Source organism: Salvelinus sp. IW2-2015, linkage group LG11 (assembly GCF_002910315.2).
Source record: "Salvelinus sp. IW2-2015 linkage group LG11, ASM291031v2, whole genome shotgun sequence".
NCBI classification, from domain to species: Eukaryota; Metazoa; Chordata; class Actinopteri; order Salmoniformes; family Salmonidae; genus Salvelinus; species Salvelinus sp. IW2-2015.
In genome coordinates, this window is record NC_036851.1 from 1,104,239 (window position 1) to 1,123,301 (window position 19,063).

Below are 19,063 nucleotides of genomic sequence, written 5' to 3' on the forward strand. Positions count from 1 at the left end.
TTTTTTATTCTGAACTGGAATAAACTGATTGATCACATCACACAGATGTAGACCAGAGAACACACACACACACACACACACACAGTCCTAATGAGAGGTGTATGGCTGGTTGAAGGTTTCAACAAGCATGTCTATTCTGGGCTCAGTTTTTCACAGTGCAACACTGAGGTCATGCTCAGCATTGACACTGTTTCTGTACTTGAGAACCCTGACTTGCATAGGTGTATGTGGTGCCAAACTGGATCAGAACCTCTACTGCTTTCTCAGTCAGGCAGGAGACTGCTTCCTGCTGCAGATGAGCAACCCAGAACTGTGTGAGTGTTTGCGTCAAAAAGCAGCTTGCTTCAATCAGGTTATTCCAGTTCAGAATAAAAATTATTACTTGCAACAGTTCCAACCTAGACTTGTTTTAAACAATAATTTCTACAGTAAAATGTACAGTTTCTTAGGGTTGCACTATCAGTAGTTAGTTAGCTTGCTTTGGCTAACGTTAGCTATTAGCTGTGTAACGTTACAAGGCCAGGAGATTGTTTGAAAGAGAAACTCACATCTACTACTATGAGAGATAGTACTCCCTTATTTATACTTATCATCACCTGTTATAAAATGACAACAATGCCTTGCTAGTTGACTTACTCTTCCACTTTCGAAGCACTGTTTCCTGAAGAATTCTGCCCTGTTCTGAAAGAACTCCCTGGGTTTACCGTCATGTTGTGCCTGGATGTTTGATCAGGACGTGTCATTTTATTAATTTGTTAGTTTTGAGACTCATTACTAAGCACTTCCCCACACAAAACACATTGTGGGCGCTCCTCATTATTTCTCAAAGTTTGTAAGAAAGAGACAAGAAGTCATCACTGTATTTGCGTTTCATGACCATTGAGCTCAGTCAGAACTTGTGGCTAGCATGAGTCCATTTCATGACAGCGGTGAGTGATGGCTAGTGGGAATAACAAGTCAGTGACTTGAATGACATCGCTGCAGCGTGTGGGTCGCGGAGTGATCTTCAAGAAAACTGCAGAAAAAAGATCCGATAAACCGTGAAGAACACAGGCATCATCCTCTATCTCTCCCACTCACGCAGCTGCCAAACTGAGCAGGGAGCGCTGCTATGCAGAGAGCACACTGAACCGAGTTCGCAGTTGCACTTGGCCAAATCAGTTCCAGTAATTAATGAAATAATTATACATTTACGTCGCGACCCACCATTAACAGGTCCGCGGCGACCCATACTTTAAGAAACGCTGGTATAAATTGTGTATATGAAGGGCTTCCTTTGGGAATAGAGGCATTGGTCTCAATGGGACTCCCTGTGAAAATAAAATGCATTTTTTTTTATCTCGACCCGGGGTGGGAAATAATTAAATAAATCCGGGTTTCAAAATTCAACGGAGGGTCGAACAAATCATTTTTGGGGGCTGATTTGTTCATCAAAATCAATTTGTGTGCTGGAAAAATAGTGTACGTATTATAGGTGTATTATAATTTCTTCATACTTTCTATGTGGTTTTAGACGCTCAAGTGTAACATTTAAAAATACATTTAATTGGCTTTATGGGCCGCAAATGTGCTTTGTTGAAAAACATAATTTAAAAAATCCTCATAGGAGATCAGACAATATTATTGGCACAGTCACAGGGGCATAAAAAATGGGACACTATTTTATGTGAAGTACTTTAGTCCTTTTAGCTCCTAGTGCAAAAAAGTGCTTCAACAATCAAACCGTCTTGTGCAGTTTTCTTCAATTCTATTCCAGGTGGTTTCTGCATCAATCTGCTCTTCATCAGATCCTCTGTCTTTTATGGATTGCCAATGCTAAAACCATGTTATTATAACTTGTGTTTTCCAGCTCCAAATGTCCCACCCCCTCCTCCCCCGGTTAGCCCACCAGTGGCCTGGGGTGATGTCATCATCCCCACCACCAGTAGCAGCAAGAAGAGGACCCCCCCTCCGCCTTTGGTTATCCGCCACAAGCGCACCTACTCAGAGCCCACCCCCCAAGTGCCCCACAGCCCCCATTCCTCCCAACAGAGCCACGCAGGTATGTCACATCACAGCAGCACCTTGTAATTGTAATCAGAGGGCTAATATTAATACTATGCATGCCAGTCTCTCTTGGCTAAGAGTTGAGGAGAGACGGACTGCATCACTTCTTCTTGTTGAAAATCCCAAATTATTTGCGTAGTCAACTTACACACAGCTCTGACACACACACTTATGCCACCAGGGGTCTTTTCATAGTCCCCAAATCCAGAACCAATTCAAGAAAACGTACAGTATTATATAGAGCCCTTATTGCATGGAACTTCCATCTCATATTGCTGAAATAAACAGCACACCTGGTTTCAAAAAACAGATAAAGCAACACCTCGTGCACAACGCCTCTCCCCGCCTCTGACCTAGATAATTTGTGTGTATGCATTTATACGTAGGCTACGTGTGCCTTTTTAAAAATGTATGTAGTTCTGTTCTTGTCTTATGATGTTCTGTATTATGTTTCATGTTTTGTGTGGACCCCAGGAAGAGTAGCTGCTGCTTTTGCAACAGCTAATGGAGATCCTAATAAAATACAAAAAAATACAAAAAATACAAAAAAATGAGCATACTGTTTGTGTAAACAGTATGCTCACTTCTGAATGATAGGAAGTCTCTGGGTGTACGGTGCTAAAAAGCACATAATAACAGGGGAAAAACCTGCACTCACTGGTAATAGTCTTGTAAGATTAAATTTATTTTTGGCAGTATGTCCGTTGACGTCTTTTTTTTATCTCTGGGGCAGGGACCTGTGGAGACAGAATGGTGGGCTCTGACTTACTGTTAAATGTGATCTGTTAATCCTCTGTATAGATTATGGGGTACCATCAAATTCAACAGGCTACAGTGGTCCAGAGTCATCCTTCCAGAAGTGTGTGTGAGTATGCCAACTTCATTTAGATATTTTGTTAAGATATAGACCAGGGGTGAAAGTAGATTTAATTTCTTCCCGGTACAGGACCTCCTATGCTTGAAGAACTTTTGGGGGCGTAATTATAGAATTCAGTGGCGGTCAGTGCCGTTTAAGATGAGGGAGGATGATTGAGCATGGTCTTGTTTCTATTACATCATATTGGATGACTGTCATTCATATTCCATTCACCTAGTTCAATGTAACAGCGATAAGTTTAGGCTACTACATGATACTTGAATTTTACTCTTAAATGGAAGATTTTTGTAAATACTAAGACTCTTCCTAGAGTCTTGGTGCAATCTGGGGAGAAGAGCCTTGGCCAGGTAGGTAACCAAGAACCCAATGGTCACACTGAGTTCCTTTGTGGAGATGGGAGAACCTTCCAGAAGGAGAACCATCTCTGCACCACTCCACCAATCAGATCTTTATGGTAGAGTGGTGAGATGGAAGCCACTTCTCAGTAAAAGGTGCATGACAGCCTCCTTGGAGTTTGCCAAAAAGGCACCTAAAGGACTCAGACCATGAGAAACAAGATTCTCTGGTCTGACGAAATCAAGATTGAACTCTTCGGCCTGAATGCCAAGCGTCATGTCTGGAGGAAACCTGGCACAATCCCTACTGTGAAGCATGATCGTGGCAGCATCATGCTGTGGGAATGATTTTCAGCTGCAGTGACTGGGAGACTTGTCAGGATCGAGGGAAAGCTGAACGGAGCAAAGTAGAGAGATCCTTGATAAAAACCTGTTCCAGAGCACTCAGGACCTCAGTCTGAGGTGAAGATTCACCTTCCAACAGGACAATTACCCTAAGCACACAGCCAAGACAACGCAGGAGTGTCTTCGGGACAAGTCTCCCAGCCAGAGCCCGGACTTGAACCCGATCAAATCTCTGGAGAGACCTGAAAATTGCTGTGACGCTCCCCAACCAACCTGACAGAGCTTGAGAGAATCTGCAGAGAAGAATGGGAGAAACTCTTCATACAGGTGTGCCAAGCTTGTAGCGTCGTACCCAAGAAGACTCAAAGCTGTAATCGTTGCCAAAGGTGCTTCAACAAAGTACTGAGTAAAGTGTCTGAATACTTATGTAAATGTGATATTTCTGTTTTTAATTTTTAATAAATGATTCAAACATTTTTACAACCCTTTTTTTTGCTTTGTCGTGATGGGGTATTGTGTGTAGATTGATGAGGGGGGGGGGAAACAATTTAATCCATTTTAGAATAAGGCTGTAACATAACAAAATGTGGATAAAGTCAAGGGGTCTGTATACTTTCCGAATTCACTGTCCATATATCCCAAGATTTACGCCCATTGGTTGAGAGAGAGAGAAAGGTAATATTTGCAAGAGTGTACCAACAGGTTAAACAGCAAGCGTGAGGAATGTACGTGATTTTGCCGTGCTCATAGGCTGTAAGGTAGATGGGTGAATGACATTCCCCACGTGGCTAATAAAAGATAAGGGACATTACGCTATGCTGATGATACATTTGTATACATTCTCACAACATGCCCGTAGAACAGAAAATGTCAATTATATTATGCTTACTATAAATCAAATCACATTTTATTGGTCACATACACCTATTAAGCAGATGTTATTGCGGGTGTAGCAAAATGCTTGTGTTCCTAGCGCCAACAGTGCAGAAGTAACTAACAATTCACAACAATACACACACATCTAAAAGTAAAAGAATGGAATTAAGAAATATATTATATATATATATATTAGATTGAGCAATGTCAGAGTGGCATTAACTAAAATACAGTAGAATAGAATACAGTATATACAGTACCAGTCAAAAGTTTGGACACCTACTCATTCAAGTGGTTTTCTTTATTTTTAAGATTTTCTACATTGTATAATAATAGTGAAGACAACAAAACTATGAAATAACACATATGGAATCATGTAGTAACCAAAAAAGTGTTAAACAAATCAAAATATATTTTATATCTTAGGTTCTTTAAAGTAGCCACCCTTTACCTTGATGACAGCTTTGCACACTTTTGGCCTCCTCTCAACCAGCTTCACCTGGAATGCTTTTCCAACAGTCTTGAAGGAGTTCCCACATATGCTCAGCACTTGTTGGCTGCTTTTCCTTCACTCACTGTGGTTCAAACTCATCCCAAACCATCTCAATTGGGTTGAGGTCCAGTCATTGTGGAGGCCAGATCATCTGATGCAGCACTCCATCACTGTCCTTCTTGGTCAAATAGCCCATACACAACCTGGAGGTGTGTTGGATCCTTGTCTTGTTGATAAACAAATGATAGTCCCACTAAGCGCAAACCAGATGGGATGGCGTATCGCTGCAGAATACCGTGGTAGCCGCGCTGGTTAGATGTGCCTTGAATTCTAAATAAATCACTGACTTTGTCACCAGCAAAGCAACCCCACACCACCACCTCCATGCTTCACCGTACGAACCACAAATGCGGAGATCATCCGTTCATCTAATATGCATCTCACAGACACGGCTGTTGGAACCAAAAATCTCAAATTTGGACTCATCAGACAAAAGGACCGATTTCCACTGGTCTAATGTCCATTGCTCGTGTTTCTTGGCCCAAGCATGTCTCTTCTTCTGATTTGAGTCCTTAGGTAGTGGTTTCTTTGCAGCAATTCGACCATGGAGGCCTGATTTACACAGTCTCCTCTGAATAGTTGATGTTGAGATGTGTCTATTACTTGAACTCTGTGAGACATTTATTTGGTCTGCAATTTCTGAGACTGTTAACTCTAATGAACTTATCCTCTGCAGCAAAGGGAACTCTGGGTCTTCTTTTTCTGTGGCGGTCCTCACGAGAGTCAGTTTCATCATAGCGCTTGATGGTTTTTGCGACTACACTTGAAGAAACATTCAAAGTTCTTGACATTTTCCAGATTGACTGACCTTCATGTGTTAAAGTAATGATGGACTGTCGTTTCTCTTTGCTTATTTGAGCTGTTCTTGCCATAATATGGACTTGGTCTTTTACCAAATAGGGCTATCTTCTGTATACCACCCCTACCATGTCACAACAGAACTGATTGCCTCAAACGCATTAAGGAAAGAAATTCCACAAATGTACTTTTAAGAAGGCACACCTGTTAATTGAAATGCATTCCAGGTGACTAGCTCATGAAGCTGGTTGAAAGAAAGCCAAGAGTTTTAGCACTCCCGAGTGGCGCAGCGGTCTAAGGCACTGCATCTCAATCCTAGAGGCGTCACTACAGACCCTGGTTCGATTCTAGGCTGTATCACAACCTGCTGTGATTGGGAGTCCCATAGGGCGGCGCACAATTGGCCCAGCATTGTCCAGGTTAGGGTTTGGCTGGGGTAGGCCGTCATTGTAAATAACAATTTGTTCTTAACTGACTTGCCTAGTTAAATAAAGGTTAAATAAATAATGTGCAAAGCTGTCATCAAGGCAAAGGCTGGCTACTTTGAAGAATCTCAAATAGAAAATATATTTAGATTTGTTTAACACTTTTTTGGTTACTACATGATTCCATTCGTTATTTCATAGTTTTGATGTCTTTACTATTATTCTACAATGTATAAAATAGTAAAAATAAAGTGTCCAAACTTTTGACTGGTACTGTACAGTCATGGCCAAAAGTTTTGAGAATTACACAAATATTAATTTCCACAAAGTTTGCTGCTTCAGTGTGTTTAGATATTTTTGTCAGATGTTACTATGGAATACTGAAGTATAATTACAAGCATTTCCTCAGTGTCAAAGGTTTTTATTGACAATTACATGATGTTGATGCAAAGAGTCAATATTTGCAATGTTGACCCTTCTTTTTCAAGACCTCTGCAATCCGCCCTGGCATGCTGTCAATTAACTTCTTGGCCACATCCTGACTGATGGCAGCCCATTCTTGCATAATCAATGCTTGGAGTTTGTCAGAATTTGTGGGTTTTTGTTTGTCCACCCGCCTCTTGAGGATTGACCACAAGTTCTCAATGGGATTAAGGTCTGGGGAGTTTCCTGGCCATGGACCCAAAATATCAATGTTTTGTTCCCCGAGCCACTTAGTTATCACTTTTGCCTTATGGCAAGGTGCTCTATCATGCTGGAAAAGGCATTGTTCGTCACCAAACTGTTCCTGGATGGTTGGGAGAAGTTGCTCTCGGAGGATGTGTTGGTACCATTCTTTATTCATGGCTGTGTTCTTAGGTAAAATTGTAAGTGAGCCCACTCCCTTGGCTGAGATGCGACCCCACACATGAATGAATTGGTCAGACCAGCGTTGAATAGACCTTAGCACATGTCCTTCCTGTTTGAGTTTCTGCCTATAGGAAGGGAGAAGCAAAATGGAGTCATGATCAGATTTGCCAAAGGTAGGGCGGGGGAGGGCCTTGTATGCATTTCAAAAAGGTGTGTAGGAGTGGTCCAATGTTTTTACAGAGCGAGTACTACAGTTAATGTGTTGGTAGATCTTCGGTAGCATTTTACTCAAATTTGCTTAGTTAAAATCCCAAGCTACAATAAATGTATCCTCAGGATATGTGGTTTCCAGTTTGCATAAAGTCCATTGTAGATCTTTGAGGGCCGTCGTGGTATCGGATTGAGGGGGAATATACACAGCTGTGACTGTGTATAGAGAATTCTCTTCGGAGGTAATACGATCGGCATTTGATTGAGGTATTCTATGTCTGGTGATCAAAAGGACTTGAGTTTCTGTATGTTATCACAATCACTCCATGAGTAGTTAATCATGAAACATACATACGCCTTTCTCTTCCCGGAGGAGAGTTCTTTATTCCTGTCAGTGCGATGTACTGAGAACCCAGCTGGCTATATTGACTGTGACAGTATATCCCGAGAGAGCCATGTTTCCGTGAAACAGAGTATGTTACATTCCCTTGTGTCTCTGGAAGGAGATCCTCGCCCTGATCTCGTCTACTTTATTATCCAGAGACTGAAAATATTTGCAAGTAATATACTCGGAAGAGGTGGATGGTGTGCACACCTCCTGAGCCGGACTAAAAGCAGCCTCTGGAATAAGTTAAATTCCCCTATAGGAACAAAGGATCCAATTCAGGGAAGTCCTAGTCGTAATGCTGTATGAAATTAAATGGAGCAAGCCATTCAGACAAGCCTTACTGATTGAGCCATCGTAAACTACATTCAGTAACTTTCACCAGATACATCAATTTATTCTGTCATAACACTGTGCCAAGTACTGTATACATTGTCTTTCCCCGTCCATTTCAGCTCAGGGTCTCCAAAATACTCTGTGACTGCCCTCAACTCCCTATCTGAACTGCCAGAGAGAGGTAAACTATTCTATCTGTATTTTACAGATTGAATCTATTTTACTTATGTTTGTATCACACATATGAAAGCACATCCTTTTCAGGAGCAACATTGGGTAACACCTATTTCTTGAAGTGGTTGCTAGTTGTAAAACCACACATGATCATTCTCCATAGTATGCTCTCTACATAGAATTCAACCACATTTATTTCACAGACATAACGGGCGAGTGTCTTTATTGATCGCTCTCCCCTTTGTGCCCCCCAGGATTCCGCGCAGATGGAGAGAGCAAAAAGTCCCACTTTGTCTATCAGATGCCTCAGCCCAGCAGCAGACACCCTCCTCTAAACTCCCCCGTGGCCCCCCGCTCCATCAGCCTGCAGTCCAATGGGGCCTCCTCCCACCAAGGCGATCCCCCACACCCCATGCCCAGGAGAGCACTGGTGAGAGGGGGCAGACTGACTCTTTTCCTTACATTATTTTTGTTAGGGAGGACAACAATTCATTTTCATTAATCCCCCCGCTCCAAAGTTTAATTTGTCATCAATTGTTTGATTTGGTTGGTATTTCCATTTAGTAGAGGTCAAGTCATAGCAGACTATATTTAGGTTGGAATTTTACTGTATACGTCCAAAGGCCAGCTATTTTTATTCTGTTTCGATAATGTGTTTTTTAGGCAAACAGACCTTGGATACTTCAAGTTGGCAAAAGCTCTATCTGCTGGGATGCAAAGGCTCCGGCAAATAGTTGGCAACTCCAAGTCTTAGTCACCACACCAGGATTAGATGCTCAGTTTGAGATCTTTACTTACTCTAATGACAGAAAAATACGTATTTTGACATTTTCCCTGAATCATTACTGTGGGGCATACACCTATTTATCTCTACTGGGTGTTTTCCCCCTCAGAACAAATATGTTATTTTGGTTAAGCACAGGTTTGGCTTAGTCACCCTTAGGGATGGTGTAATGTTTTTATTTCCTTACTGGTGTGGTGTTTTTCACTCAGTAGTGCTGTTGTGTCTCTATCTGCTTGTTTCCCAGCCCAAGCCAAAAGTGATGCGGGTCCAAGCCATCTATGGCTGTGTGGGTGACCACCATGATGAGCTCACTTTCAACGAGGGCGAGGTATTGGTTGTGCTTGGAGAGGACGATGCTGATTGGTGGGTAGGTACCTCTCGGTTACAGATAGAAGTTGCCCTCAGACACAGATTTAGTATCAGATTACCCTCCATAAATCTGTTTTTGCAGTAGGCCTTCTTCAGTGTGTAGGTTCAAAGTTTTGAGGCAACAGCTTAATTGATATAGTAAACAAAATGTGTAAACTGTACCTTTATTTTGACAGGGAAGTCATACTGAGACTAGGGTCTATTTTACAGATGAGCCCTGCATAAATACATCAAACATAAACAATATACAAAATATGTTAAGAAAAACAGACACAGTTAACTCAGCTGCTTGCAATTAGCGCTGACCTTAACCATTCATTGAAGGGGTAAACCATTTAGTGATCGGTCTTTAGGAAGGGACTCGTACATTCTGTGTTATCCAGTCTGGTCAGTCGTGCATAGCCACAGGATTGGGTCTGCTCTTCTGTTTTTGTTGTGTAAATAATCCCAAGGTTTACAAGCTAACATGCACCATTAGAGAGCCAGGGGGGTCAATCTTGTTTCCAAACCGTAACATCTGTATAAAAACACTGGACCCTCAGACTTTTACTGTTGTTACCTCCAGTATCATATTTCTTCTGTCTGTAAAAAGCCAAGTGATTTACAGTAAATCCTCCTCGTGAATTGTGACACAAATCCCTGTTCAAATCACAAGTTTCCCTTTCCTGTCACCTAGAATATCTGTGTGATAATTGACAGAATCATTTACTGATTGAGTAAGGAGATGGACATCCAAAAGAGATGCTTGTCAGTTTGCGAAACAAGGTGAATAGTTCGCAGACAGACAGCGGGACAGCTGGAATTGGTTCCGACCAGATTCTTCTCCGTTGACATTGTTTCATTCAGTCTCCATATCTGCATCAATGAGTCGTCGACAAAACTTTCAACCAGGTCCTCATAATGCCTTCCAGATGAGGTTTTTACCCTCGACAATATCCTACAGATTGCCCTGGCGTAGAAATACACTACATGGCCAAGAGTATGTGGACGCCTGAACATCTTATTCCAAAATCATGGGCAGTAATATGGAGTTTGTCCCCCCTTTGCTGCTGTAACAGCCCCCACTCTTCTGGGAAGGCTTTCCACTAGATGTTGGATCATTGCTGCGGGGACCTGCTTGCATACAGCCAAAAGAGCATTAGTTGGGCACTGATGTTGGGCAATTAGTCCTGGTTCGCAGTCGGCATTCCAATTCATCCCAAATGTGTTCGGTGGGGTTGAGGTCAGGGCTCTGTGCAGGCCAGTCAATTTATTCCACATTGATCTTGAAAAACCATTTCTGTATAGACCTCGCTTTTTTGTACGGGGGCATTAAGCTGAAACAGGAAAGGGCCTTTCCCAAACTGTTGCCACAAAGTTGGAAGCACAGAATCGTCTAGAATGTCATTGTATGCTGTAGCGTTAAGATTTCCCTTCATTTGAACTAAGGGGCCTAGCCGGACTCCACCAAACTTTACAGTTGGCACTATGCATTTGGGCAGGTAGCATTCTCCTGGCATCCACCAAACCCAAATTAGTCCGTCGGACTGCCAGTTGATGAAGCGTGATTCATCACTCCAGAAAACGCGCTCTCACTGCTCTCCAATGGCGGCAAGCTTTACACCACTCCAGCTGACGCTTGGCATTGCGGATGGTGATCTTAGGCTTGTGCGCAGTTGCTAGGCCATGAAAACCCATTCATGAAGCTCCTGAGGAACAGTTATTGTGCTGACATTGTTTATCTATGGAGGTCGTATGGTTGTGTGCTTGATTTTATACACCTATCAGCAATGGGTGTGGCTGAAATAGCCGAAGGGGTGTCCACTAATTTCCAGGGGTGTCCACACTTTTTTTTTTTTTTTTTTTACAGAAGAGTTACAGATTCCGCAATAAAAATGTTAAAGTCATTTCCGATTGAGCCGACATGCAGAGTTTACCTTGTAAAGCTGAACTTCTGCAATGTGGATTGAATAGTTAAGAAAGAAAACAAAAGTAAGATGGAAAGACAAGTATAGAATGTCTAGTCCAACCCAAAGATCCCCTTTCATACAGGATACAGACCTGGGTTCAAATACATGTGTATTTGAGTATGTGGTATTCAAAATACTTTTTTCTGTGTATTTTAGTATTTTCAAATACACAGCCCGAAAACAAAACAAATACTTTTATTAAGAGTTCTTGAATGGTTATTTGTAAAAGCAAATAAATGGGTTAAACGCATGGGACCGTATTTGAGTCAGTATCTTGTATTTTCAAATGCTTTCCATGTGTATTTCCAAATACATTCCAATATTCAACTACTTTTTTCTTTTTTTTCCAAATGTGAAAGTAATTGAGATATTTGAAATAGTACTAGAACCCAGGTCTGACAGGATATTAATGTCCATTGTATTCTTTATCTTCTAGAGCTGTGATATAACTATGCCAGAAACCCTATATAGAAGGGCTATAGGATAAACAGCTTCCTCCTCCTCTGGATACTCAATAGGCCATCTGGTTTTCCAATGGAATCTCCCCCCGTAGTCACAAAAGCAGACAACCTGAACTAACAAACATACAAATGGGGTGTAGATGGGTCAACGGTCAATTTTTGTTGTGCAACCCATCAATATTTTGTTCTTTTGTCCTCACAGCATGGATACGTTGAGGGCCAGCCAAACAAGAAAGGCCTGTTCCCTTCATCTTTCGTCCAATTGTTGTCTGACTGACACAAGCCAAAAGCTGGAGGACATGTTCTGTAAAGTAACCTGGCAACCTGCCACCCTTCCCAGTGACTTCAGGACCAGGCTCAAACTTATTCCATACCTTAACTAACTGTTAACCTATAGATGTAGGGGCTACCGGACCTGGGCTCAGAGATGGTTAACTCTGGACATTCCTTTGATCTCCACTGAGTTGTTAGGGGACCTTTTTTCCTGAACAATGTCTGTTTTTTTCTGGTTGTGTTTTGCTTTTCGCGTGTTGTGTATTTTAAATGTGTAGTTTAATGTGTTTAGTGTATTTTGATGTGTATTGTGCTATACAGGGCTCATCTGGGAAAGAGACCTGGGTTTCAGCCATGACTCCCTATCAAAATAAAGGTTTTTCGAAAAAATACACAAGGATCATGGGGCACTCCGGGAACTTTGGTTCTGATCATGAATGTACGCCGATGGAGAGAACATTGTTTGAACATCACCGCTCAAGTTTTCCTCATCTTGGGGAAGCCATATGTTTACATTTTTTGCTTTAGTTTTTTTGTGTGACCAAATCTTTTTTTTTTTCTCTCTTTTTTTTTTCTTGAGGGGGTGGGGGGGGCTACACGCACAATACATATATTCATATTATTGAATAGTTAAGTCGCATCCAGACGTGGGCTGCCAATCAAAAATAAGAAATAAGAATTTTAAAAAGCAACACAAATACAAACTGTTAATCACCATGATTATAACACAGAGCCAACAAGTAACAATACATTTAGTATGTAAAAAATGAAATAAGTAAGTGAGCCTGTTTGTATGTTTGGACTTTATAGATTGTTTATTTGGATGTGTTGGGCTTTAGCTGAGGTTATTCTTTAGAGTCAAGTGTATTTGTCCAGGCCTCAATTGTTTCTTAATTAGCACCATTCATTCTCTCCGTAGATCATTCTAATGGTATAACTTCTAATAGTAACTGTATCTTCTGAGGAATCTGGAGAGAGTGAGGCGATTGCCATTTAGGAGCCAAGATCTTTTTTTTGCGGCAGTGCTGCATGCCAGCAGTGATCATCTCTGATTTATTGAGAGATTCAAGGACCTATCATCGTTAAGTAACATAGTATATGCAAAGCATTGAATATTTAAATTCATGCACATACATTTTGTAGCTTCGTCCCAGCAGCATTTAGCTGCAGGCCACTCCCACATCAGATGAAAGAATATGCCTACCTGATTTAGGGGACACAGTGGACAGTTGGGGGTTGGGGCCTGTTTCATCGTAAAACGTTTTCTTGGTGTTAAATACAGTCTGTGAACAAACTTAAAATTTATAAATTGATGGTTTCGGATTGCCGGATGCCGAGGTCATATTTTTAGTTCAAATTCACTTAGATCTGTGGACAATACTTTTTTAATGGCTCACTCAGAATGAGTGAGTGAGCTTTCCAAAAGCTTTCCAAAAGTTCGGAAATTATTCAGACCCCTTGACTTTTTCCATATTTTGTTACGTTCCAGCCTTATTCTAACATGGATTAAGTATTTTGTTTCCCCTCATCAATCTACACACAATACCCCATAATGGCGAAGCAAAAACAGGTTTTTAGACATTTTTGTAAATGTATTAAAAATAAAAACTGAAATATGACATTTACATAAGTATATTCAGACCCTTTACTCAGGACTTTTGTTGAAGCACCTTTGGCAGCGATTACAGCCTTGAGTCTTCTTGGGTATGATGCTACAAGCTTGGCACACCTGTATTTGGGGAGTTTCTCCCATTCTTCTCTGCAGATCCTCAAGCTCTGTCAGGTTGGATGGGGAGCGTCGCTACACAGCTATTTTCAGGACTCTACAGAGAGATTCAATTGGATTCAAGTCCGGGCTCTGGCTGGGCCACTCAAGGACATTCAGAAACAAGCCACTCCTACATTGTCTTGGCTGTGTGGTTAGGGTCGTTGTCCTGTTGGAAGTTGAACCTTCGCCCTAGTCGGAGGTCCTGAGCGCTCTGGAGCAGGTTTTCATCAAGGATCTCTCTCTATCTCTCTCTTTGCTCCGTTCATTTTTCCCTGGATCCTGACTAGTCTCCCAGTCCCTGCCACTGAAAAACATCACCATGATTCACCATAGGGATGGTGCCAGCTTTCCTCCAGACATGACGCTTGACATTCAGACCAAAGAGTTCAATCTTGGTTTCATCAGACCAGAGAATCTTGTTTCTCATGGTCGGAGAGTCGTTTGGGGGCCTTTTGGCAAACTCCAAGCAAACTGTCATGTGCCTTTTACTGAGGAGTGGTTTCCATCTGGCCACTATACCATAAAGGCCTGATTGGTGAACTGTTGCAGAGATGGTTGTCCTTCCGGAAGGTTCTCCCATCTCCACAGAGGAACTCTTGAGCTCTGTCAGGTTCTTGGTCACCTCCCTGACCAAGGCCCTTCTCCCCCGATTGCTCATTTTGGCCTGGGCAACCAGCTCTAGGAATAGTCTTAGTGGTTCTTAACTTCTTCCATTTAAGAATGATGGAGGCCACTGTGTTCTTGGGAACCTTCAATGGTGCAGGCATTTCTTTGGTACCCTTCCCCAGATCTCTGCCTTGACACATCCTGTCTCTGAGCTCTACGGAGAATTCATTCGACCTCATGGCTTGGTTTTTGCTCTAACATGCACTGTCAACTTTGGGACCTTATAAAGACAGGTTTGTGTGTGTACCTTTCCAAATCATGTCCAATCAATTGAATTTACCACTGGTGGAATCAAATTCTAGAAACATCTCAAGGATGATCAATGGAAACAGGATGCACCTGAGCTCAACTTCGAGTCTCATATAAAAGGGTCTGAATACTTATGTAAATAAGGTGTATTTTTGTTTAATAAATTTGCAAACATTTCTTAAAACCTGTTTTCGCTTTGTCATTATGGGTGAACTGATGATCATTTTTTTAAATCCATTTTAGAATAAGGCTGTATGAAGCAAAATGTGGAAAGGTCAAGGGGTCTGAATACTTTCCCGATATGCACTATATGATATAGAGAGATCAGTCCTTTCGGCAACCCAGATAATTTATTCATAAATCCCATTATTGGATGGTTCGGTAGTTGGGTTTCCCAAGGGACTCCATAGGCTAGCATAGTTGAACAAAATTGTAATTAGGAAAAAAATGAGTTGCCTGGTAATGTGTATGTTTTTCAAATCTTGGAATGTTCTCAAAGCATTACTGTCCATGACATCGGCAAGGGTACAGATTCCACATTTGACCATGGGGGGGAATGCAAAAAGGTCACAAGGTATTATTGTGAAATATTGGAGTATGGGCATGACGTTTTGATTCCCAGTTACACTGAACAGAATTATGAATGCAAGATGTAAAGTGCTGTTCCCATGTTTCATGAGCTGAAATAAAATATCACAGACATTGTCCATATGCACAACAATATTATTTCTCTCAAATGTTTGTGCACTAATTTGTTTACATCCCTGTTAGTGACCTATTTTATCCTTTGTCAAGATAATCCATAAAGAAGCGGATTAAACATCACTACACAGGTTGCACCTTGTGCAGGGGACAATAAAAGACCACTCTAAAATGTGCAGTTTTGTCACGCAACACAATGCCACGTGCAATTGGCATGCTGACTGCAGGAACGTCCACCATACCTGTTTCCAGATAATTGAATGTTAATTTCTCTATCATAAACCGCCTCCAACGTCGTTTTAGATCATTTGGCAGTACGTCCAACCGGCCTCACAACCGCAGACCACGTGTAACCACACCAGCCCAGGACCTCCACATCCAGCTTCTTCAACTGCGGCATCATCAGAGGGGGAGGTTGGGGTGCTGAGCAGTATTTCTGTCTGTAATAAATCTCTTTTGTGGGAAAAAAACATTCTAGTTGTCTGGGCCTGGCTACCCAGTGGTTGAACCTGGCTTCCAAGTAGGCCTATGCCCTCCCAGGCCCACCCATGGCCGCGCCTCTGCCCAGTCATGTGAAATCCATAGATTCATTAATTAATTTCAATTGACAGATTTTCCTTATATGAACTGTAAATTGTTATGTTTATATTTTTGTTCAGTAGACATTGTTTCAAAATGTTGCACCAAATAGAGATTGTGTGAGCAATAATGGGACCAAAGAGTAGTTGAGGGATATGTCAGTGAAACTGCACAATAGCCAGAAGGGGGAGACAAGAGAAGCATTGACCTACATAAATTCAGCCATGGCAATATATATTTATTTTGACAATAGATATTCTGCTGACTAACACTAGAACCATCATAGGCCACTGACGTTTGATTTCGTAAATTTTAAATGAAAAAATCACACCCCAAATAACCTTTGTCCTGCTCCTTCCCTGACTTTTCCGAAATGTTTGTATTTTACATTTTGATTTCAAAATTCTGACAGTTGAGCAAAAAAAAAAAGTATGTAGAGCCTTTTCACCTGTTTTCTTCACACCTATCTACTTAACATGCCAAGACAATGCACTAGGATGTTGGTACCCAGTCAGGAACTAAAGCGTCTCTCTCTCCTCACTGAATGAATGACGAATGGATTATAATTGTGCACGTTACTTCACAATTTAATTTAAATTAAGCCTAACTGGATGATGAGGAGCGTGAAGAGGTTGTTTTAATTTAGAAATACAATAGTGTATTGAGTTTGTTATGCCTATTTATCAGCGTTAGCACTTATGTTTATAGCAAATAATTATATTTTCTTTTACGTTTTACTTTGTAAAAATAAGCTATTACGGGACTGTTTTATTTACTATACCTATTACTAATCAAATTTATTGTAAGGTAAAAATGAAAACATGGTACGTGTTGCAGTAGTCCTTCAGAATAATGCAAAATATATCCTTGACTCTTGTTATCCAAGTTGATGAGCAAGGGGAAACAAACGATGCCAGTCAGCCGGCCCATCGAAACTACACCTACGCTATACCAAAACGAATTCCACACAAGAGTTTGCCTATAGACAAGATTAAATTGGCAATAGTCTGATGACTGACAGTATTATCAGTTGTCAAATTGCACATGAAGAGAGGGGTGCAGCTTGTAATGCACTTTATCAAATCCTCCTTCAGTCACATGCAGGTAACTTTTTGATTTCCATGTAGTATGAGAAACAGCATATTCTGCAGTTTCTATGACACTTACCTTTGTCACATAGTTTCCAGCTCTATTTCCAAACTTCACTTTTTCCAAGAGTATCTGCGCTGTCCATGCGTTTAGGACATGACCGCTTGTGTGGCAGCATTGCTCTGGCTACTAGGCAGACCAACATAATACACGTAAAATTCACTATTCTGTTTTCTTTTAAACACATTTTCTCATTTCCACATGTTTCTTTAGACCTGGCAAAATGAAATTATAATGGACTTCTTGAACTAGTGTTTCTTTTAACTTATAGCCCTAGACTAATACATGCTATGTTATTTGAAAGAATAGTTTTTTAGTTTTCTAATTATTCTTCCCATAGCATGTATGAAATGCATGTATGACTGTTAGAATGTTGATACGCCATCGGCCAGGATGTGTCGAAAATTGGCTTTAGGCCTACGTGTTTAATAGGACTTTGTAGAATTATACAAAACATATCATTGACTATCTGAACGAATAACTATTGTTTTATTTTTACAATAATATATTTCCACAAATATTTCTTCATACAAGTCATGCTTTACAATTGTTTAAGCACTATTTATCAAGCCTTGGTGCTTATGTTTGCACACCTGCGGTTTCATTTGCATCCGATGCGTATGGTAAATGGGACGCCCGACAATGTTCCCAACGTTCTCAGACGGGTACTCGGTTCTAGTATTATAAGAACTGGGATGTTAGTCTGTCTACTGAGGTCGGATTGAATTCAGCGTGCTGTTAAAGTTTCTGGTTGTATCTACGGAAGGAAATATGTCTATTCCTAAATATTTAATATGGGAACCGATTAGGATTCCGTTTAGTAGAGATGGAGTCCTCCATCGGTGTCTTGAGAAGCAGTAGGACAGATTTGGTTGGATTTATTTTATAACTTGAGGTGGAGATTTTAAAAGCATTTGGGAGGGATTGAGATATATTGTCAGTGTATAATGGGATGATGTGATCCATAGAGTTGAGCGATATTGGTGTAATAGTTTAACAAACCGGCTTTGGCACGGATGTATCAACTTGGTAAAGTCAGTTGCCAGGCTGTATCACATCAGGTCGTGATTGGGAGTCCCATAGGGCAGCCCACAATTGGCCCAGCGTTGTCCGGGTTTGGCCGGGGTAGGCCATCATTTTAAATAAGAATTTGTTCTGAACTGACTTGCCTAGTTAAATAAAGGTTACATTTAAAAATAATAATAATAATTAAATTCGGTACGGGACGACATAATAAATAAAACACGTTTATTTATCAACGCTAGGGGGCGATAGTGAGAACACTGGGTTGCATCCTTACCTTTTTTATTTTACAAAAGCGAAATTAGTGTTGTATTTACATTCCTTCCGAATGAACCGTTGTGAACAGCTGTGTTAATAATTTCAAGTAACAGTGGACCTAATTGGTTTGAAAATGTTAAATAAACCTCAGGAGGAATACCCTTCCAACCAGATGATATGCCTTTATTCATGTTATCCAATGCCCTTTTTGAGTTTATGGAGAGAGATTTGAGCTCCCAGCAAGCACGCTTCCTCAGTTGAGAGGAGGAGTTCTTATTTCTTTTAAAAAGGACTCGTCTGACTTGGTGTGGATTTACAATCAGAGGTGTACAATTCTTTATAAAAACGGGAGAATCTTTGGTTGATTAATTTGGGTTCTGATAGTAATTCATTGATCACAAAACCCACTGATATTGCCAATTACTTTAATGATTTTTTTTCATTAGCAAGATTAGCAAGCAAACCAAGGCATGACATGCCAGCAACAAACGCTGACACTACACATCCAAGTATAACGGATCAAATTATGAAAGACAAGCGTTGTATTTTTGAATTCTGTAAAGTGAGGGTGGAAGAGGTGAGAAATTATTTGTCTATCAACAATGACAAGCCACCGGGATCTGA

The 19,063-nt window shown here is 40.9% G+C and overlaps 1 protein-coding gene across 1 annotated transcript in view; it reads left to right on the plus strand.

Moving 5' to 3' along the window:
- Positions 1-15,449, plus strand: part of unm_sa1614 (un-named sa1614) — a 113,478-nt gene extending 98,029 nt beyond the window's left edge. Inside the window, exons 23-28 of the mRNA XM_023995787.2 lie at positions 1,850-2,041; positions 2,848-2,911; positions 8,155-8,216; positions 8,464-8,639; positions 9,238-9,360; positions 11,975-15,449. Coding sequence (XP_023851555.1) covers positions 1,850-2,041; positions 2,848-2,911; positions 8,155-8,216; positions 8,464-8,639; positions 9,238-9,360; positions 11,975-12,049 — 692 coding nt within the window. The 3' untranslated portion in view covers positions 12,050-15,449. The remainder of the gene's footprint in view (positions 1-1,849; positions 2,042-2,847; positions 2,912-8,154; positions 8,217-8,463; positions 8,640-9,237; positions 9,361-11,974) is intronic.
- Positions 15,450-19,063: the final 3,614 nt, after the last annotated feature.